At 37.6% G+C, this 15015-nt stretch overlaps 1 protein-coding gene across 8 annotated transcripts in view; it reads left to right on the top strand.

Moving 5' to 3' along the window:
• BRD1 (bromodomain containing 1) overlaps nt 1-15015 on the top strand; it is a 99990-nt gene that overhangs the window by 44021 nt on the left and 40954 nt on the right. For 6 of the 8 annotated variants that reach the window (XM_006016494.3, XM_025215284.1, XM_006016493.3 and 3 more), the window contains exons 5-8: nt 2160-2288; nt 2954-3266; nt 4281-4541; nt 8542-9030. In XM_006016494.3, coding sequence (XP_006016556.1) covers nt 2160-2288; nt 2954-3266; nt 4281-4541; nt 8542-9030 — 1192 coding nt within the window. The remainder of the gene's footprint in view (nt 1-2159; nt 2289-2953; nt 3267-4280; nt 4542-8541; nt 9031-15015) is intronic. The other 2 variants (XM_025215286.1, XM_025215293.1) reach the window with 2 other exon arrangements.

The following is a 15015-nucleotide window of genomic DNA, read 5'->3' as shown; positions in this document are numbered from 1 at the left end:
CCAGGGGCTCCGTCTGGGTGGCAGTCTCTGAGGTGCCAGAGCGGGGGGCCGCAGAGCCCGAGGGGACCCTCGTGGTGTGGCGCGTGCCCATCCATGGCATGCCTCTGGTAGGCTGGCTATGGCTGGGACTGTCTACCCTGGGGGATGTGCTGGCAGGGTCCTGGGCCCTCCCGTGCGAACTCCGCGCTAACTCACGCGCCAGCAGAGAAGTGCGCCTGTTTGCGCAGCCTGTTTGCTCGGCTCCGGTCGCGTGGCTCCCTGGGGGTCTGGGCGAAGTAGGGGCCTGGGCGGGGCTTGACCCGGCCCAGGGCGCAGCGGGCTTTCACCCGCGTGTCTCTCTCCGCTCCCGCGTCTAACAAGGTGATGTTGCCCAAAGCTAGGAGGGCTGACCCTAGTGCCGCACAAAGCGTGGCATGCCAAATTCTTACTGGGGAATTTAAAGTGCCGCACAATGTGCAACGCACCACATTTTTTGCTATAGTTTAGAGAGGAAAAGAGAATGAGAGAGAGAGAGGAAAAGAGGGCATGAGAGAGAGTGTTGACGTACCCGTGTACCCCCTGCTTGTGTCTCACGTACCCCCGGGGGGTACGAGTACCACAGGTTGAGAAACTATGGCCTAAAGGGAGGATGGAAGGTCTGGGCAGCCTCCACTCCTCCAAAAATTCCTACCCAGGCATATGTATCAAATGTCTGGGTGGCCCTCATGCATACACCATTATCCAGGAGGATCGATGGTTGCCACCACAACTTACAGTAGAATGAATGCTGTAAATGTTTTGAGTTTTATCTTGATTTGCATTATCTATATAATTATTTGTAATTATACAAACAAACACGTGTGTGTATAAAATTAAAAACAGGATAAAATTTAAAAATATTCATAGCATGCATTCTACTGTAAGTTGTAAAGAAAAAAATTGCTTGTAAGATCAAAATAATCTATTTCAAATGTTTGGGCCTCCTGTAACTGTAGTAAATACTGCTTTTAATAATTACCATATTTTCTCTCATACAGCATATACATATACAGCAAAAGCTCTATTATCCAGCACCCATGGGAAATGGGGGGTGCTGAAGAACCAAATATGCTGGTTACCCGAGAGGCATCTTTGCCTGGTCAGACAAAGATGCCCCTCATGCTGCCTCCAGTGCGTCTGTGTGCAGGGCGACAGGCACCACGCCACCCCACCCACCCCTCTCCTGGCGTCAGTGTGCCGGGGGACAGGGAGGGGTGCCCAGTGCAGGCTGCTTTGCCCTGGACCATGGCCTGAAGTGGGACTTGGCGAATCCATAAGTCCCGTTTCTTGTTTCATTTTTGCCACATCGGCTGGTGTCAACCAGCATACTCGTTAATAGAGCATGCCAGTTAACGAAGTGTCAGATAACGCGGCTTTCACTGTATATATCTATATATGTGTCTATATATCTATTTATGGATATAGAGATAGATCTATGTATCTATAGAGATATCTATCTTGTTGTTTAATGCTTACTTTTTTTATTCTTACCTTTTTCGTAAAAAAACAAACCAAAACACCCCCCCCAAAAAACCCCCCAAACCTCAAAGACGTTATAAGTACCATCAAATTAAACATACATTTCAGTGATTTAATAGTAATGCCTCCTTAAGTATTAAAGATTAATTAGAATGTATATCGCATGTTCTTTAAAAAACATCTTAGCATTAAACATTAAAATCTGTCAATATGGTGAAAATGCACACAAAGTTATCACTAATCAGTGATGCCAAAAGTAGTATTCTCATTTGGGATCATAATACTTGACTTATAAATATTTCAACATTTCAACTGAAGAGTGAACACCATAGAATAGGGGCTTTCAACCTTTTTGTGTCAGTGTACCCCCAGCAGCCAGACACAGAGCAGTGTACCCCTGGCGGCCGAATGCTGGGGGGTGGGGGGGTGACACACGACTGGATGTGGAGTGGCAACAGCTTCTACATGCAAGCTTCCCCTGGGCAGGTGGCACGCAAGTGCAGGATGGTGCGTGGCAACCAGTTGACAACCCCTGCCATAGAACACTATAGAAATACCATGTCTAAGCATTGTTTTACCTTGATCACTGCAGCAGCAAAAATATTTAGTAGTCCCATCTTTGTCTGAAGTATAATAATAGAGGTTTATATTTTATTGTTTAGGTCAAGGTTGAGCAAGTTGCTATGGAGCTTCAGCTCACTCCATTCACTGTACTTCTGCGATCAGTTCTGGACCAACTGCAAGAAAAGGATTCTGCTCGCATATTTGCTCAGCCAGTGAACCTTAAGGAGGTGTGTGTTTTATATTTCCACAGTCATTCTCAATATGTTTATAGGTCTGATTTATTTATTAATTTTTTACTTGGGTGTACTGAGAAACTGAGAATATCACATGGAAAGTTATTTTAAAGTATTGCAGGCTTGAGGAAAAAAACAGGAAGATTACATTTTTTCCCAGTAGGGGAAATGTGAAATAATTAGTTTTAAACATGTATTTTTTTTACCATGCTTCACCATTTTAAATATAGTGTTCAAAAGGGCACCTCTTTTCTTAATTTTCATTTGTTTAAACATTAAGTCGCTGATACAGTTACTTAGTAAAAATATTTGAAGAAGTATCTTCATCTTTGTATGAAAAATGAATCTTGGAAACTGTACCCTTACTTATTTTGGTAAGGAGTTCAAATTTTTTTAATCAGAAAAATTGGTTTATCACAAGTGCATACAAGAAAAATATGATTGAATCCTTCCATAATTCCAAAAACAAAATGTTGGACTTTCATTAATAGTTTTTATGTTTGCTTGTTAGCTGACAAGTGTACATGAAACTATGATTATACACCAAATTCCGTACTTGTAAGTATATAAACTCAAATCTAGATTAGGTATAATTATTGGTAATGTAACATTAGCTGTTTTAATGCAATTTTACCATTTCTCCATTTTCTTTATTTTAGGTTCCAGATTATTTGGATCATATTAAACATCCAATGGATTTCTCTACTATGAGGAAACGGTTAGATGCCCAAGGTTATAACAACCTGAATGAGTTTGAAGAAGATTTTAATCTCATTATAGATAACTGTATGAAATACAATGCTAAGGATACAATATTCTATAGAGCTGCAGTGCGCTTAAGAGATCAAGGAGGTGTTGTTCTGAGGCAAGCTAGGAGAGATGCTGAGGCAGTTGGTTTTAATGATGAAACTGGAATGCACTTACCTGAGCGACCTAAACTAGAGTCACCTCAGCCATTCTCTTGGGAAGATGGTAAGAAATTTCTAAATAGAGATTAATTTTCAAGAAATATAAATAAACTGTTAGATTAATTTTTATTTTTCAGGTTTTTTTAAATGGTACCTTTATTGCATATGGACTGTACTCTCAACACATCTTTAAAGTTATACTTGTTTAGCTTACCGATGAAAAGAACTATTTTTAGCAAATGTTTTTGCAAGTATTAGAAGAAATACGCTATTAGAAGGTTAAATTGTGTTCTGTTCTCCCCTACTAAAAAGAAAGTGATCTGAATTCTGATCTCTGTTTATTGAGAACCTGGACTAGGATGGTGCTTAAGTGTGTGTTGAAATTCAGTGCATGAGTATTTCCACTGAAATATACAATGTACTTAACTAGTAATTTGATGGGACTTTTCACATGTTTAAATTCAAGCATGTGCTTAAGTGCCTTGTTGAATCATTTGTTGGCAGCATTGCATAGAGCTGGTTTTACAGAGCAGAATGTGAGCAAGTTTTGAGTTCTGGGTTTAGCTTGTAGTACTAGCAGCTAAAAAAGTTGTTTTGGCTTGTAAACTGAAGAAGGCATGAAATGTAAGTCAAAGAAAAAGAAATAATGACCTTTAAAATATCACTTTTATGATCCTAATCATACCCTAGGCTCTTGCAGAAGCAAAATCACTTAATTTCTTTTTTAAAGGGAGGGATTAATAGGACCTCGCTCCTGACCTGCAAAATCCCTGCTATTCCAGTTATGGATCTCTCAAGCAAAAGTGCTAATCAAGAAGCATTGTAGCAGTAGTATAGTAGGAATTTTTGTTGACACTTCTCTACTAGTGACAGTGAAACTACTAAACTTGCTTCAACTTGTGACTCAAGTAGGATTTTATTTTTTAAATTCCAACACGACATGTATTCAGTATTTTCTTTCTCCTAGTAGTTTGTGTGTGTGTGCTTGCTTGTTTTTGTATTTGCTTTGTTTAGTTTTTATTTTAATTTCATGAGAAACACTAACAAATATTTTAAATTCCACATGTTTTGACTTCAGTGGATAGGTTACTGAATCCTGCTAACAGAGTACACATGTCCTTGGAAGAACAGCTGAGAGAATTATTAGAAAAACTTGATCTTACCTGTGCAATGAAATCCAGTGGATCAAGGAGCAAACGAGCAAAGCTGTTAAAGAAAGAAATCAGCATTATTCGCAACAAACTAAGTCAGCAACACAACCAACCTCCCCAGATAGAATCAGGTATTGGAAGCTTTGAAGAAGAAAGTGCACCATTAGAACAAGAAGGTGAAGAAGAAGGTAAGATTTTAACCTGCGTTTAAATTGGTAATGGTATGAACCCCTTCAATTAGACGTTCCATAATAGGTCGTGTGAATTTCTATAAAAATGTACAATCTGTTATGATGTCACTAATATTCCTTTTCTAAGAACAAGTTTACTAGACTGTAAACAAAATATAGCTGACACTTGTTCCATAGCATAAAGTTTAACATGTTGACAGCCTACTTTTTGTCTGGCTAACTTGATGCAGTGAGATTTTTTTTTTCTTTTTAAGGATTGTAATAAATGCTATAGAAACAAACTTTTAAATAAAATTTTCTCATACAATTTTTTTGGGGAAATTTACAAGAGTTTAGCATCTTTGAAAAACTAACTTCTAAAGTGGCTACGTATGGATTAGGAGCCTAAATTTAATCATCGCTGAAAACTTTGGCCGCTACACCTATCTCTTAACTGCTACTACTTCTGTTTCCGGGACCACCAGTTGGTTTCTATGTAACTTACTGTTGGTAGATGTAACCAGAACTAGCATAAAAATCCTTTAACATAATTATGCAGTATTGAAATAGTGTAGATTCTATTATCTATAAAACATTATCTATAAAACATTTCATGATCCCAAAAGAACATCTGCTCCCACTGAAGCATAAGGCAAAATTTTTATTGACATCCATCAAGCCCAGCTCCTCATAATAGGTAGCCATATACCCAATTTGTATTCTCATGTTGGAATGAAGTTTTACTTTCATCATATTGAATCATTTAAATTAAACTTTTTAGATGTACAAAGTAATAGTTTTCACATTAAGAAATATTCATTTAAATCTAGGTATAACAATCAAAGTTGCCAGTTGCAACCAATTGCCTCATTGTACAGGAGAGGTGCATTCTGTTCCCCAAAGAGTTAACAGATCAACTTGAAAATGTACTTAACATAAGAATGTGAAAAACAATAGGAAAGAAAAGTGAGTTTGAGGTGGGGGAGGTGCTGGTAATATGATTCCATTATTAGCTGTTGTACCATTTGATTCTTTCGATCATTTGTAAGCTAAAATAAAATCTGCCATCCCTACCAGCCCCACCAAGCAGGCATTTGTACAATAGTGTGTGCAAAAGACCATAAGGATGGCCATATGGGCCTCATCCAGACAAGTGTGGATGTGTGGTATGTGGTGCCACAGACCCATCTGCAGCACCACATGCTGCACTTGCAGGTGTTCCCTGCACTGCTTGCTACCTTAAGGCTTCGGGGGGGGGGGGTTGACCCAGGGATCTCCCAGGGTCAAAAACAAACAATGCCAAAAAAAGTGTCATGGTGCACAAAACTGGAGCCTGGCTGTCTGGAGCTATGTTCCAGGTGCCAGCCAGGTTTCCTGCCATGCTTGCGGCTCCAGGAGGCCTTCAGGACCCCACGTAAGGCTGCTGAGTCCAGCACAGTTGCTGGTCCCAGCCTCCCCTACCCCACCTGGGGTAACCTGCCATGCGCCAAAGCACATATGGCATGGGCGTTCCCCGGGGACAGGTAGCAATGGCACAAGGTGTGCCACTGCTACTTGTGCCCAGGGAACCAAACAGCCACACTTGTCTAAATGCAGCCATGGAGTCAGACCAAAGATCTATCTAACCAAGCATCCTGTCTCCAAGAACGGCAAACTATGGATGCTTTAGAGGAAGGGGATTAGAAACAAGGCATATGTGCTCTGCCCCCAGTCATGCCTTCCCAGTTAGTTATGATAAGGCCTGGCAGAATTCAATTTTTATTATTTTTTTTTTAATTTATCTAAAATCTGGCTACAATCAATGCTAATTTTTAAGCATTTATTTGAATGTTTTCTACTGAAATTTTCAGCTCTGTGAAATTAGGGGTGTGGAGGGAAGACAATTGTGGAGTATACTGTTAGGAAAATGTAGCTACATCTGCTTTGGTCTGCTTACATAGTTCTCCCAGTCTCTTAGTACTTTTAGGATCTAGTTAGTTATTTCATAAAGATCTGGTTTCATAAGTTATCTCCCCCTTGTCAAAATTGAATCCTTTAATTTGGGTATATACTTTCTGTCAGCTAACTAATAACACTAAAAGCAAAAAGACCAGTTTGATTTATATAAACATGAATCGCAATTTAACCAAAGGTTAGCAACTGATAGACAAAAGTTAATATATGTAAATAAAATGCTTACCAGGGAATTTACTCCAGCATTTATTCTATCCCTGAAATAAGTTTTTCTCTTTAAAAAGATACTAACATAATTAAGACACTAACATTATTCAGAATTGATAAAATAAGTTATAAAAATAATAAAATGTAAGTTTGGTAAATGGTTTTAAATTTAAAATCATTAATAGATAAACTGGGGAAGAGGATTTTTATATTTGTAATGTTTCCAGGTGCAGCAGATTCACCCTTATTTATTCTGTTTTAGATTTCTGATCACACAAAGAACCCTGTCCTAAATTCCTTTGAGCTATATTACCAAAATAACTTAATAATTTTATGATTTTGTGGTATGTGAATTAAGTCCTTTCCTTGGACACTTACATCTGTAAATACAGTGTCCTCTTTTTAACAGTCATCTGTTTTTAAATCTGTGATTTAAAAACATTGGCTTTCAAATACAGCATGTGTATTTAATTCTTATTCTGGACTTCCGGTTGATATAAGTTCATAACGCAAGTGCCAGATTTTACCTCTTGAGGATTTAATTACAGCTGAGCTTCTGTTTTCACACTTCAGGTGTTTACAGTATTACTTCCTGTGATTGAGAGTCTCACAGGGCAGAGAGACCTTTCTTCATGTTTTGAAAACACCTAGTGCATAGTTGCATAGTTGGCATATTTGTCAGCAAATTATTACAATTAATTAATTTGCTATGTCCAGTTCAGTTTAAAAAAATTACCTTTGGGTTGTGCATATCACACATGCAGGCTTCAATCTACATCAATTAATGTGGGTTTTTTTCCTTGTTTTTCACACTTGTTTTTATTGTACATGTATTAGTCCCATTCAGTTACTGCCACTATATACAAGAACAGAGAAAAGTGTCTAAGCATAATGTTGTTTTGGAATCTGAGGAAAGTAGTTTTTTTGAAAATTGGGAAGGAGGGGGTTCTGTTTTAAAGTACTGGCTTACGAATATTTTTCAGGATTTCTGGAATGCTGTAGGGTAGATATTCCTCCCTGCCCCTTCGCATCTTGGGGTGAAGAGCCTTTTATGCTGCTTATTTTATCAATGCCCCCACAATACATCTTTCACCATTTCCCAGTGAAATTGTCACAAAAAAAAATCAATTGATTATGGGGGTGTATAGAGGGAAAATAAAACTTGGTAGAGGGATGGTTTTTCTGATTTCTCCTGCTTAGTTTGTAAAGGTGTGTTTATGAAGTATTTGCAAATACATTATTAGCTTTTTAAAATAAAACTGATAGTCATAACTGTAAATAATCTTTGCAGAACTTACCTGTTTGTAAATTTGGTAACATGATGTAGCCCACTGTTATCGTTAATTCTGATAGGTCAAGCTACACATGCAGGGTTTTTTTTAAATGCTTATCTGATTAAATTGCCTTAAACAGGTAAGATGATTATTAAATTAAATGCATGTTATTCACCATTTAATGATAATAGAGATGTACTTTCATTAAGAGATACAAATCATCTGCTACCCTAATTTTATGTAAAATGTCTCATACTTGAATATGAGATTATGGAAATTATTTTAGATATAAGTTATGAAACTAACATCAATGTGTATAAAGCAAAACATATCTATCCAGGTTTAAATTGTTAATATCAATTCTAAACATCTATATTGTTCTATCCATGCTACAACCCCAGTGTAAAAGTAGGCACTACTAACTAGGATAGGGTGTTGCTGGCCAAAAGTTTATGTATTAAAAATGTTATGCTTTGTTTCCAAGCAACAGTTTGTTCGGTGGGCTGCACATTTATAGTAAGTTTTATAATAGATTTTATAACTACCAGCTTTCAAAAATCACACTCTATTTATAATTTTTTCAGGAGATAAATCTCCCCCTAAACTTGAACCATCAGATGCATTACCTCTTCCTTCAAACTTGGAGACTAATTCAGAACCACCAACCCTCAAACCAGTAGAACTCAATCCAGAGCAGAGTAAGCTTTACAAAAGAGTAAAATTTGATAATGAATTATATAGTACTTCCATTCAGAAAGAAATAAATGGACACACTCCAGAACACTTACTTGACAGTAATCTCAATGAGTCGACTGTTTCTGCTGTAGCTGAGTCATCAACTGATGTAAACAGACGTACATCTGTTCTCTTCTGCAAATCGAAAAGTATAAGCCCCCCAAAGTCTGCAAAGAACACTGAAACCCAGCCAACTTCTCCACAGCTAGGGACCAAAACCTTTTTGTCTGTAGTCCTTCCAAGGTTGGAGACACTTCTGCAGCCAAGGAAAAGATCAAGGAGTGCATGTGGAGATTCTGAGGTTGATGATGAGTCCCCTGTAAAGCGCTTGGATACAGGTAAATATAAACTTTGTTTCAGTGGACAGACATTTTGGAAGACAAGGCATAGCTTTAATTGACATTCATTTAAAATATTTATCTTTTAAATTTCAGCTATACCCTCGTAGCTGAATAACCAAGTGCAATTTTGATCTAGAACACTTTTTTTGCTTTTGTGACAGCTCTTTATAGATGGACTTAGGATGAAACTTACTTCATCTCTCTCTCTCTCTTATCATTGTCACATACCTGAGTCTTCATCTGAAACATCCCAATTTATGTTTGCTTCTTACTTACTGTTATCTGCTTTTGGCTCCCTACTTGGATGTAACTTCCTGTGAAAAGACCCCTAATAAATCTGCAATAACTGTCATTTATGGGGCTATGCACTGACCCCTTATCAAAGCTCTGAAAAATATTAAATATCCATAACATATCTCTTTATTGAGCATTCATTTTCAACCAAAGATCTTTTTTCAGAAAGCAGTAAAGATATGTATAATTATGATACTTATGATACTCATTCTAATATGAGTATTAAAACCTTAAAGTATAATTGTTTTTACTGTAGATATACCGATTTTTAAAATAAAACAGGGCATATAATATATAATGCGGGTATATAAAGTAAAGACTCTATTTTGTCTTAATGTTGTCTGGGCTAGATTTTTTTTTAAACTTAGTCTATCCATCAAGTGCAAATGTGAGAGTTCCTTATGTTGCTTCTTGATGTGATTAACTCTCAGCAGTGCTTGTGTATTAAGGAAGAGAGATTTAAATATATATTCATAGCTTGTTTATATTAAGTATACTTTCTTAATATCACACTGTAGTTTATACTGTTTCTCTACATTCTCTTCTTTTTATCATAACTTAATTTTTAAAGACTGTATGAAAATGTTTAGTTCTTTAGCTCCAACTAAAGGATACGGGAGTTGCATTAATAACTTGCGTATTGTGAAAGTTTGCTTTTAAAGTGTTTCTTTTAATTGTCAAATCAGATAGAGCAATATCCATTGCAAAAAAAAAACCAAGTAGAAAAATACAAAAAACAAGTTTCTTAAGATTTTTTTCTTTTTAACAAATGCTTTTCTAGACATGCTTGGAATCAGTACTGGCATTTGACTTGGTATTTTAAGGAAGATGCATAAATTAAATATGAATATCTGGAGAGCTGTAGCTATTTAGTGAATAGTAAATATTTTCTTCTACCAATTCTTCTTATAAGTAATTTATTATACTTATAGTTGTGCTATAAATGAACTAAGCATTAATTTCATACAATGTTACATATCTACAAATTTTCCATAAACAATTTTAAAAACAAATGTCACTGTGTTTAACTCATATCCATCTTTTACCAGTATTTATGTAAAGGATGAAAACATGTCTCATTTAATTCTGGTAGTCTGTTATGAATTCCTATTCAGACAGAAAGGCTAAAATCTTTTTTTCATTGAAGACCATTGCAAAATTTTAGTTGATATCACCTTCCAGTTTTCACTTTATATATTTTGAGTCTGTAAATTACATTTTTGGGGGAGGGATTGGGGCGGGGATGCTCTTTCAAATTAGTTCATTTTGTTGCTTCCCCCCTCATGCAAGTGTCTAAAATAAAGAAAATTGACGGAATGATCACACATTTTTAGATTCTTTTTTTAATTTAGAAATTTTCACTTATTTGACATTCTGCATGATGGATAATTGTGTGACTTGTTAAGAACAGACTTTCATCGTGACCAGAAATGATTCCTCTAAAATAAAAAATGAAATAATGTCAGATTTTTAATCAGCAAATTGTGTACACAACAGTACACACTGCAGATATGTAATACTCATTTCTATGTTGTATTCATATCATTTAGATGTACTGACATTGCCCTGCTTATATATTCAAATTTTGAATTTGGAAGCTTTTCACTTAATTTTGAATATTGCTGACTAAAGGGTCCAATCTCATTTGTTAAACATCTTCAACTGTAACAGATTTGCCTGCCAATAAAAGCCCTGATTCTGCAGCTCTTGTTCCCATTTGATATAGCTACTTTTTCCATTTCACAATGAAAAATATGTTTACTTTGGTGCATGTTTTATAATTTCCATATAAAATGTAAAAACAGAGTTTTATTTTCCAAGTTGCTGCTGGCTTAATAGTGTTTTTAATTTTCAAGCCTTCACTTTTCACGTTAACTTGGTTAAGAGATCAGTTTGTAGTTTGCCGCCACGGGTCATGATTCTGCACAGAGGTAGGTCTGTTTGTTTAGACAATTAATGGTTTTGTAAAAAAACAAATTAAATGGAATTCTGGTTTTCTTTGAAGATACAGAACGTAAGGGTGGTATTCTGTTTCCATTTGGTTGTCCAGATTTACATTCTGTTTCCATTTGGTTGTCTTTGTTGCCGTATGGATCAGTGTCAGTGTAGATAACCCAGTAGAAATAGAATGTCACTAAATTTCTAGGCTCATAAAATTGTCAGTGTTCAGATTCAGCAACATTAATTAGAAATGCTTGTATTCAAAAGACCATTATATCTGATTCACCCCTTGAAGGACTGGTAGCAATAGGCAAGTATTAAAAGGTGTGCTCTGATCTTCCTAGGCATCATATCTATTGGAAGACTAACATTCATTTTTCTCTTTCATTCATATTACTATTAAATATATTTGATTCATATTGTAGGATTAGAGTGAGTCTTTAACAAAAAAAATGAAACCCTCCTACCTTTGGTCTGCGAGCAGTTAACATTTGGCCCGTGGGCTCCTGTCTGGCTGCCACTTTCTGCATTGTTTCTGCTGCTGTGGTAGCCAGGGCCACTAGGGCAGGGTAGCATGTCAGGAGGGGCCCCAGTGAGTACTCTGCATGCAGGGTGAGGGGGCCTTGCACTGCCCATGCAGCTGGAGATGGGGGGACAGCTCATCCCGGTGCAGCAAAGATCTTGGGGAACCAATGTGGCCTGGGCCCAGCAGTCAGTGTAGCATGTGGCTTCTAGACACTGAAGTTGGATACCTTTTCTGTAGTATATCAGCTACTCAAGGCTTTAGGAGCTAGAAGGTTAGATAAGTGGTTCAGTGGCTAACCCAAATAGTTGCTGCCGAAACCTTGGCTTGGCTCACCTGATGCCAGCTCTTTTTCTTGGTGTCTGATTTGTTGCCTTCATACATAAACATCTTGATATTCCCCCCCACCCCTTTCATACTCTGTTCTTCACATCTTGTCCCTGAATCTCTCTTTACCATTGGATCATCTTCAAGAATCTTTTTTAAACCTCACTTTTTAATCCTCTTCTTTGAGAACATTCATTTTAAAAAAATTTTTTTTTTAGCAAAACCATAACCACATATTTCCCTTCCCTTTCCTTCCCTTTCTCATTTTTCCTTTTGCCTCATGTTTTTCTCCTCTTAGTATTTTATCTGTCATACATAGCTTAGAATGTATTTCTTGACGCAGGCCTTGACGCAACGTTTTTTCTGGCCTGACTGACCTCTGATGAGCACTTCAGCTTCAAAGCGCTTTAGTGCTGTATTCACATGCATCCAGCCCCTACATTCCATCCAGGAAGAACACACACCAACTGCTGAAGCTTCCTTAGCCTGACGAAGGGTTTTTGAACCTGAAAGCTTGCTTAATAACTATTCTCCAACCATTTGGGTTGGTCTAATAAAAGATATCAAATTCACCCAAGGAACCTTGTCTGCCTATGTCCTTAGACCAACACGGCTACAACCCAACCCCCTGCAGCCCCTACTAGAGCACTTCAAAATTGCTGCAGTGCTGTGCAGCAGCTGTGCTCTCCATCCAGAGGGCATGATGGAGGGTTGCTCAGTCTTCCACTATCCCTCTGTGCTTTGCTTTTTATCCCTCTCCCTCCCAATGAGGGGATGGAGGTAAAGCGTTGTGGGACAGACAGGGAACTTTCTCCTGCGTTGTTATCTGTTCTCAAGAGACATGCAAGGAATCCTTTATTTCAGGTGCTGGAGGCAGGAGAGCACCAGAGTGGCAGCAGGGGTCTGTTCTTAGCACAGGCTCATCTGAGCTGGTAGCTCCAGGCAGGAGTCTCCTCATCAGCTTCATTTTCCCATTATCCCTGCTCTGCAGCCAACATCTACTACATTAACCATTTTACACTGCCTACCACCCCACCCCTTTTCTCCTGTAGTCAGCACAACTCTTTTCCCAGGCCTTGTTCTGCCCAAGGCACAAAAATAGCTAGCTTTGCCTTTGCTTTAGACAGTTTTCTGTTCCACTTCATCTCTTATGAAATAAGTGCTTTCATAAATAATTACATGCCATAACACTTCAAACATGTTTTCCCACCATTTTAAAACTTGCCCCCTCTCCTTTGAAATTGTTACCTAAGATGGTGTATTTTAAAGGTTTGTTGACTTTTAGCACTTAGAACTTGAGTGAGCATTTTCATAAATCAGTATAATATTCAGTATTTTGTAATAAGAAACAGTTCGTGTTTCTTGATGTCATGGGTTATGTTCAGACTTGGCAGACATAGTTTGTCTAATTTCTTGATTAAAATTAATCTTAGTAATACTAAAATACTATGATCATCTCGGTAAAGTTAACTATGACATTTTTTGATGCGTGTTTTCATTCTTTGAGATAAAAATGAAATGCAAAGGGAATTCAGAAGTGGTGTTTTCTTGTCAAAGTATCCAAAGTGGTGAATTGTAAAGTGGTACATAAGACTTATGAATTGGGGATATGCTGTCACAGCTAGATCTAAAATACCTTCCTTTTCAAGGCCTACTACAAATGTTCCACCTTTAATTTGCGAACTTTTACAACCCTCTGCAGTTTCATACTTCTAAGACTATAGGTCAGATGTGTAACATACCACTGAAGATACCAAAATCAGAGTTTTATATCTGAGTTATTGTGTTGGCTATAGATCAGTTTTATAAATCGTGCTTGCTTAATAAATTTGAGAAGTATGTATACATGGTCTGAGTTTTTCAAATTGAACTTGATAGCATAAATATTAGTCATGCTCATGTGTGCAAGATCAGAACCTGTATGTTGGCATGCACGCTTGTTTATGTAAAACATGTGAGAGGTGGGGTTGTGTAGCATAGCCTAAATTTATATCAAGGAACTCTCAGTGGTGTCCTTCCACAGATGTACAGGACTGCCATATTCACATTTATCTAGATCCTCTTGCTGGTATTCAACTCCCTAATCCATTTCCACCAACATTACTTGAAATGCTTCTTTTACATGAAGATCCTGCCAAGAAATTTTGATTTCCGTCTCCCCTGAAATGTGAATATCTCGCAACAAAAGATTGTATTGCTCTGGGTCAGTGAAGGTTTTACTGCTGTAATTATATTATCATTTGTAGAGACATCAGCAAGGCAATTTGTGATGCACACTGTGTACCTTTTTTAATTGCCTCATAGCATACTGCCATACGGCTACTGCATTACTTTTTTTTTAAACAACTTGCCATGTGTTTCCTTCTTTTCTTCACAAAACATTATATACTTATCTGAAATGGAGAAGGCAACATATTCAGTCCTTAAACTTCTCATTATCTAACCTGCAGGGCTTGGGTACCCGCGGGCCTGGTATTCATCAGGGGGAATTAACAGCTTTCTTTTGACACGCATCATTTGTTTCTAGTTTGTAAGTGCGCGAGGCACTTTTTAAGCCATAACTGATACTGTATATTTAAAAAGGTTCTAAAGTCCTTCTCTTTTATAGTTTCTTGTCCTAGTCGATGAGTTCAAATTTATAGTTAGGAAGGAATACATTTTAAGATGGAGGATGATGCAAGATTCGACTGGACACATACAAAATTCAGGAAGGAAGGGAGGGGGTGTGGCGCGCTGTCAGAGAGCAATACACATCTTCTGCCAGCAAAATGGGGTCAGAGGAGGGGCAAGCTGAAGTGCTCTGGGTCAAGATACAAGGGGGTTGTGGGGAGAGGGATTTAACAGTGGGGGTCTACTACAGCCCCCCCCAACCAAGGGGAGGAGCTGGACCGGGAATT

Source organism: Alligator sinensis, unplaced genomic scaffold, assembly GCF_000455745.1.
Source record: "Alligator sinensis unplaced genomic scaffold, ASM45574v1 scaffold600_1, whole genome shotgun sequence".
Taxonomy (NCBI): Eukaryota; Metazoa; Chordata; order Crocodylia; family Alligatoridae; genus Alligator; species Alligator sinensis.
This window is presented reverse-complemented; position numbering and strand designations above follow the sequence as displayed.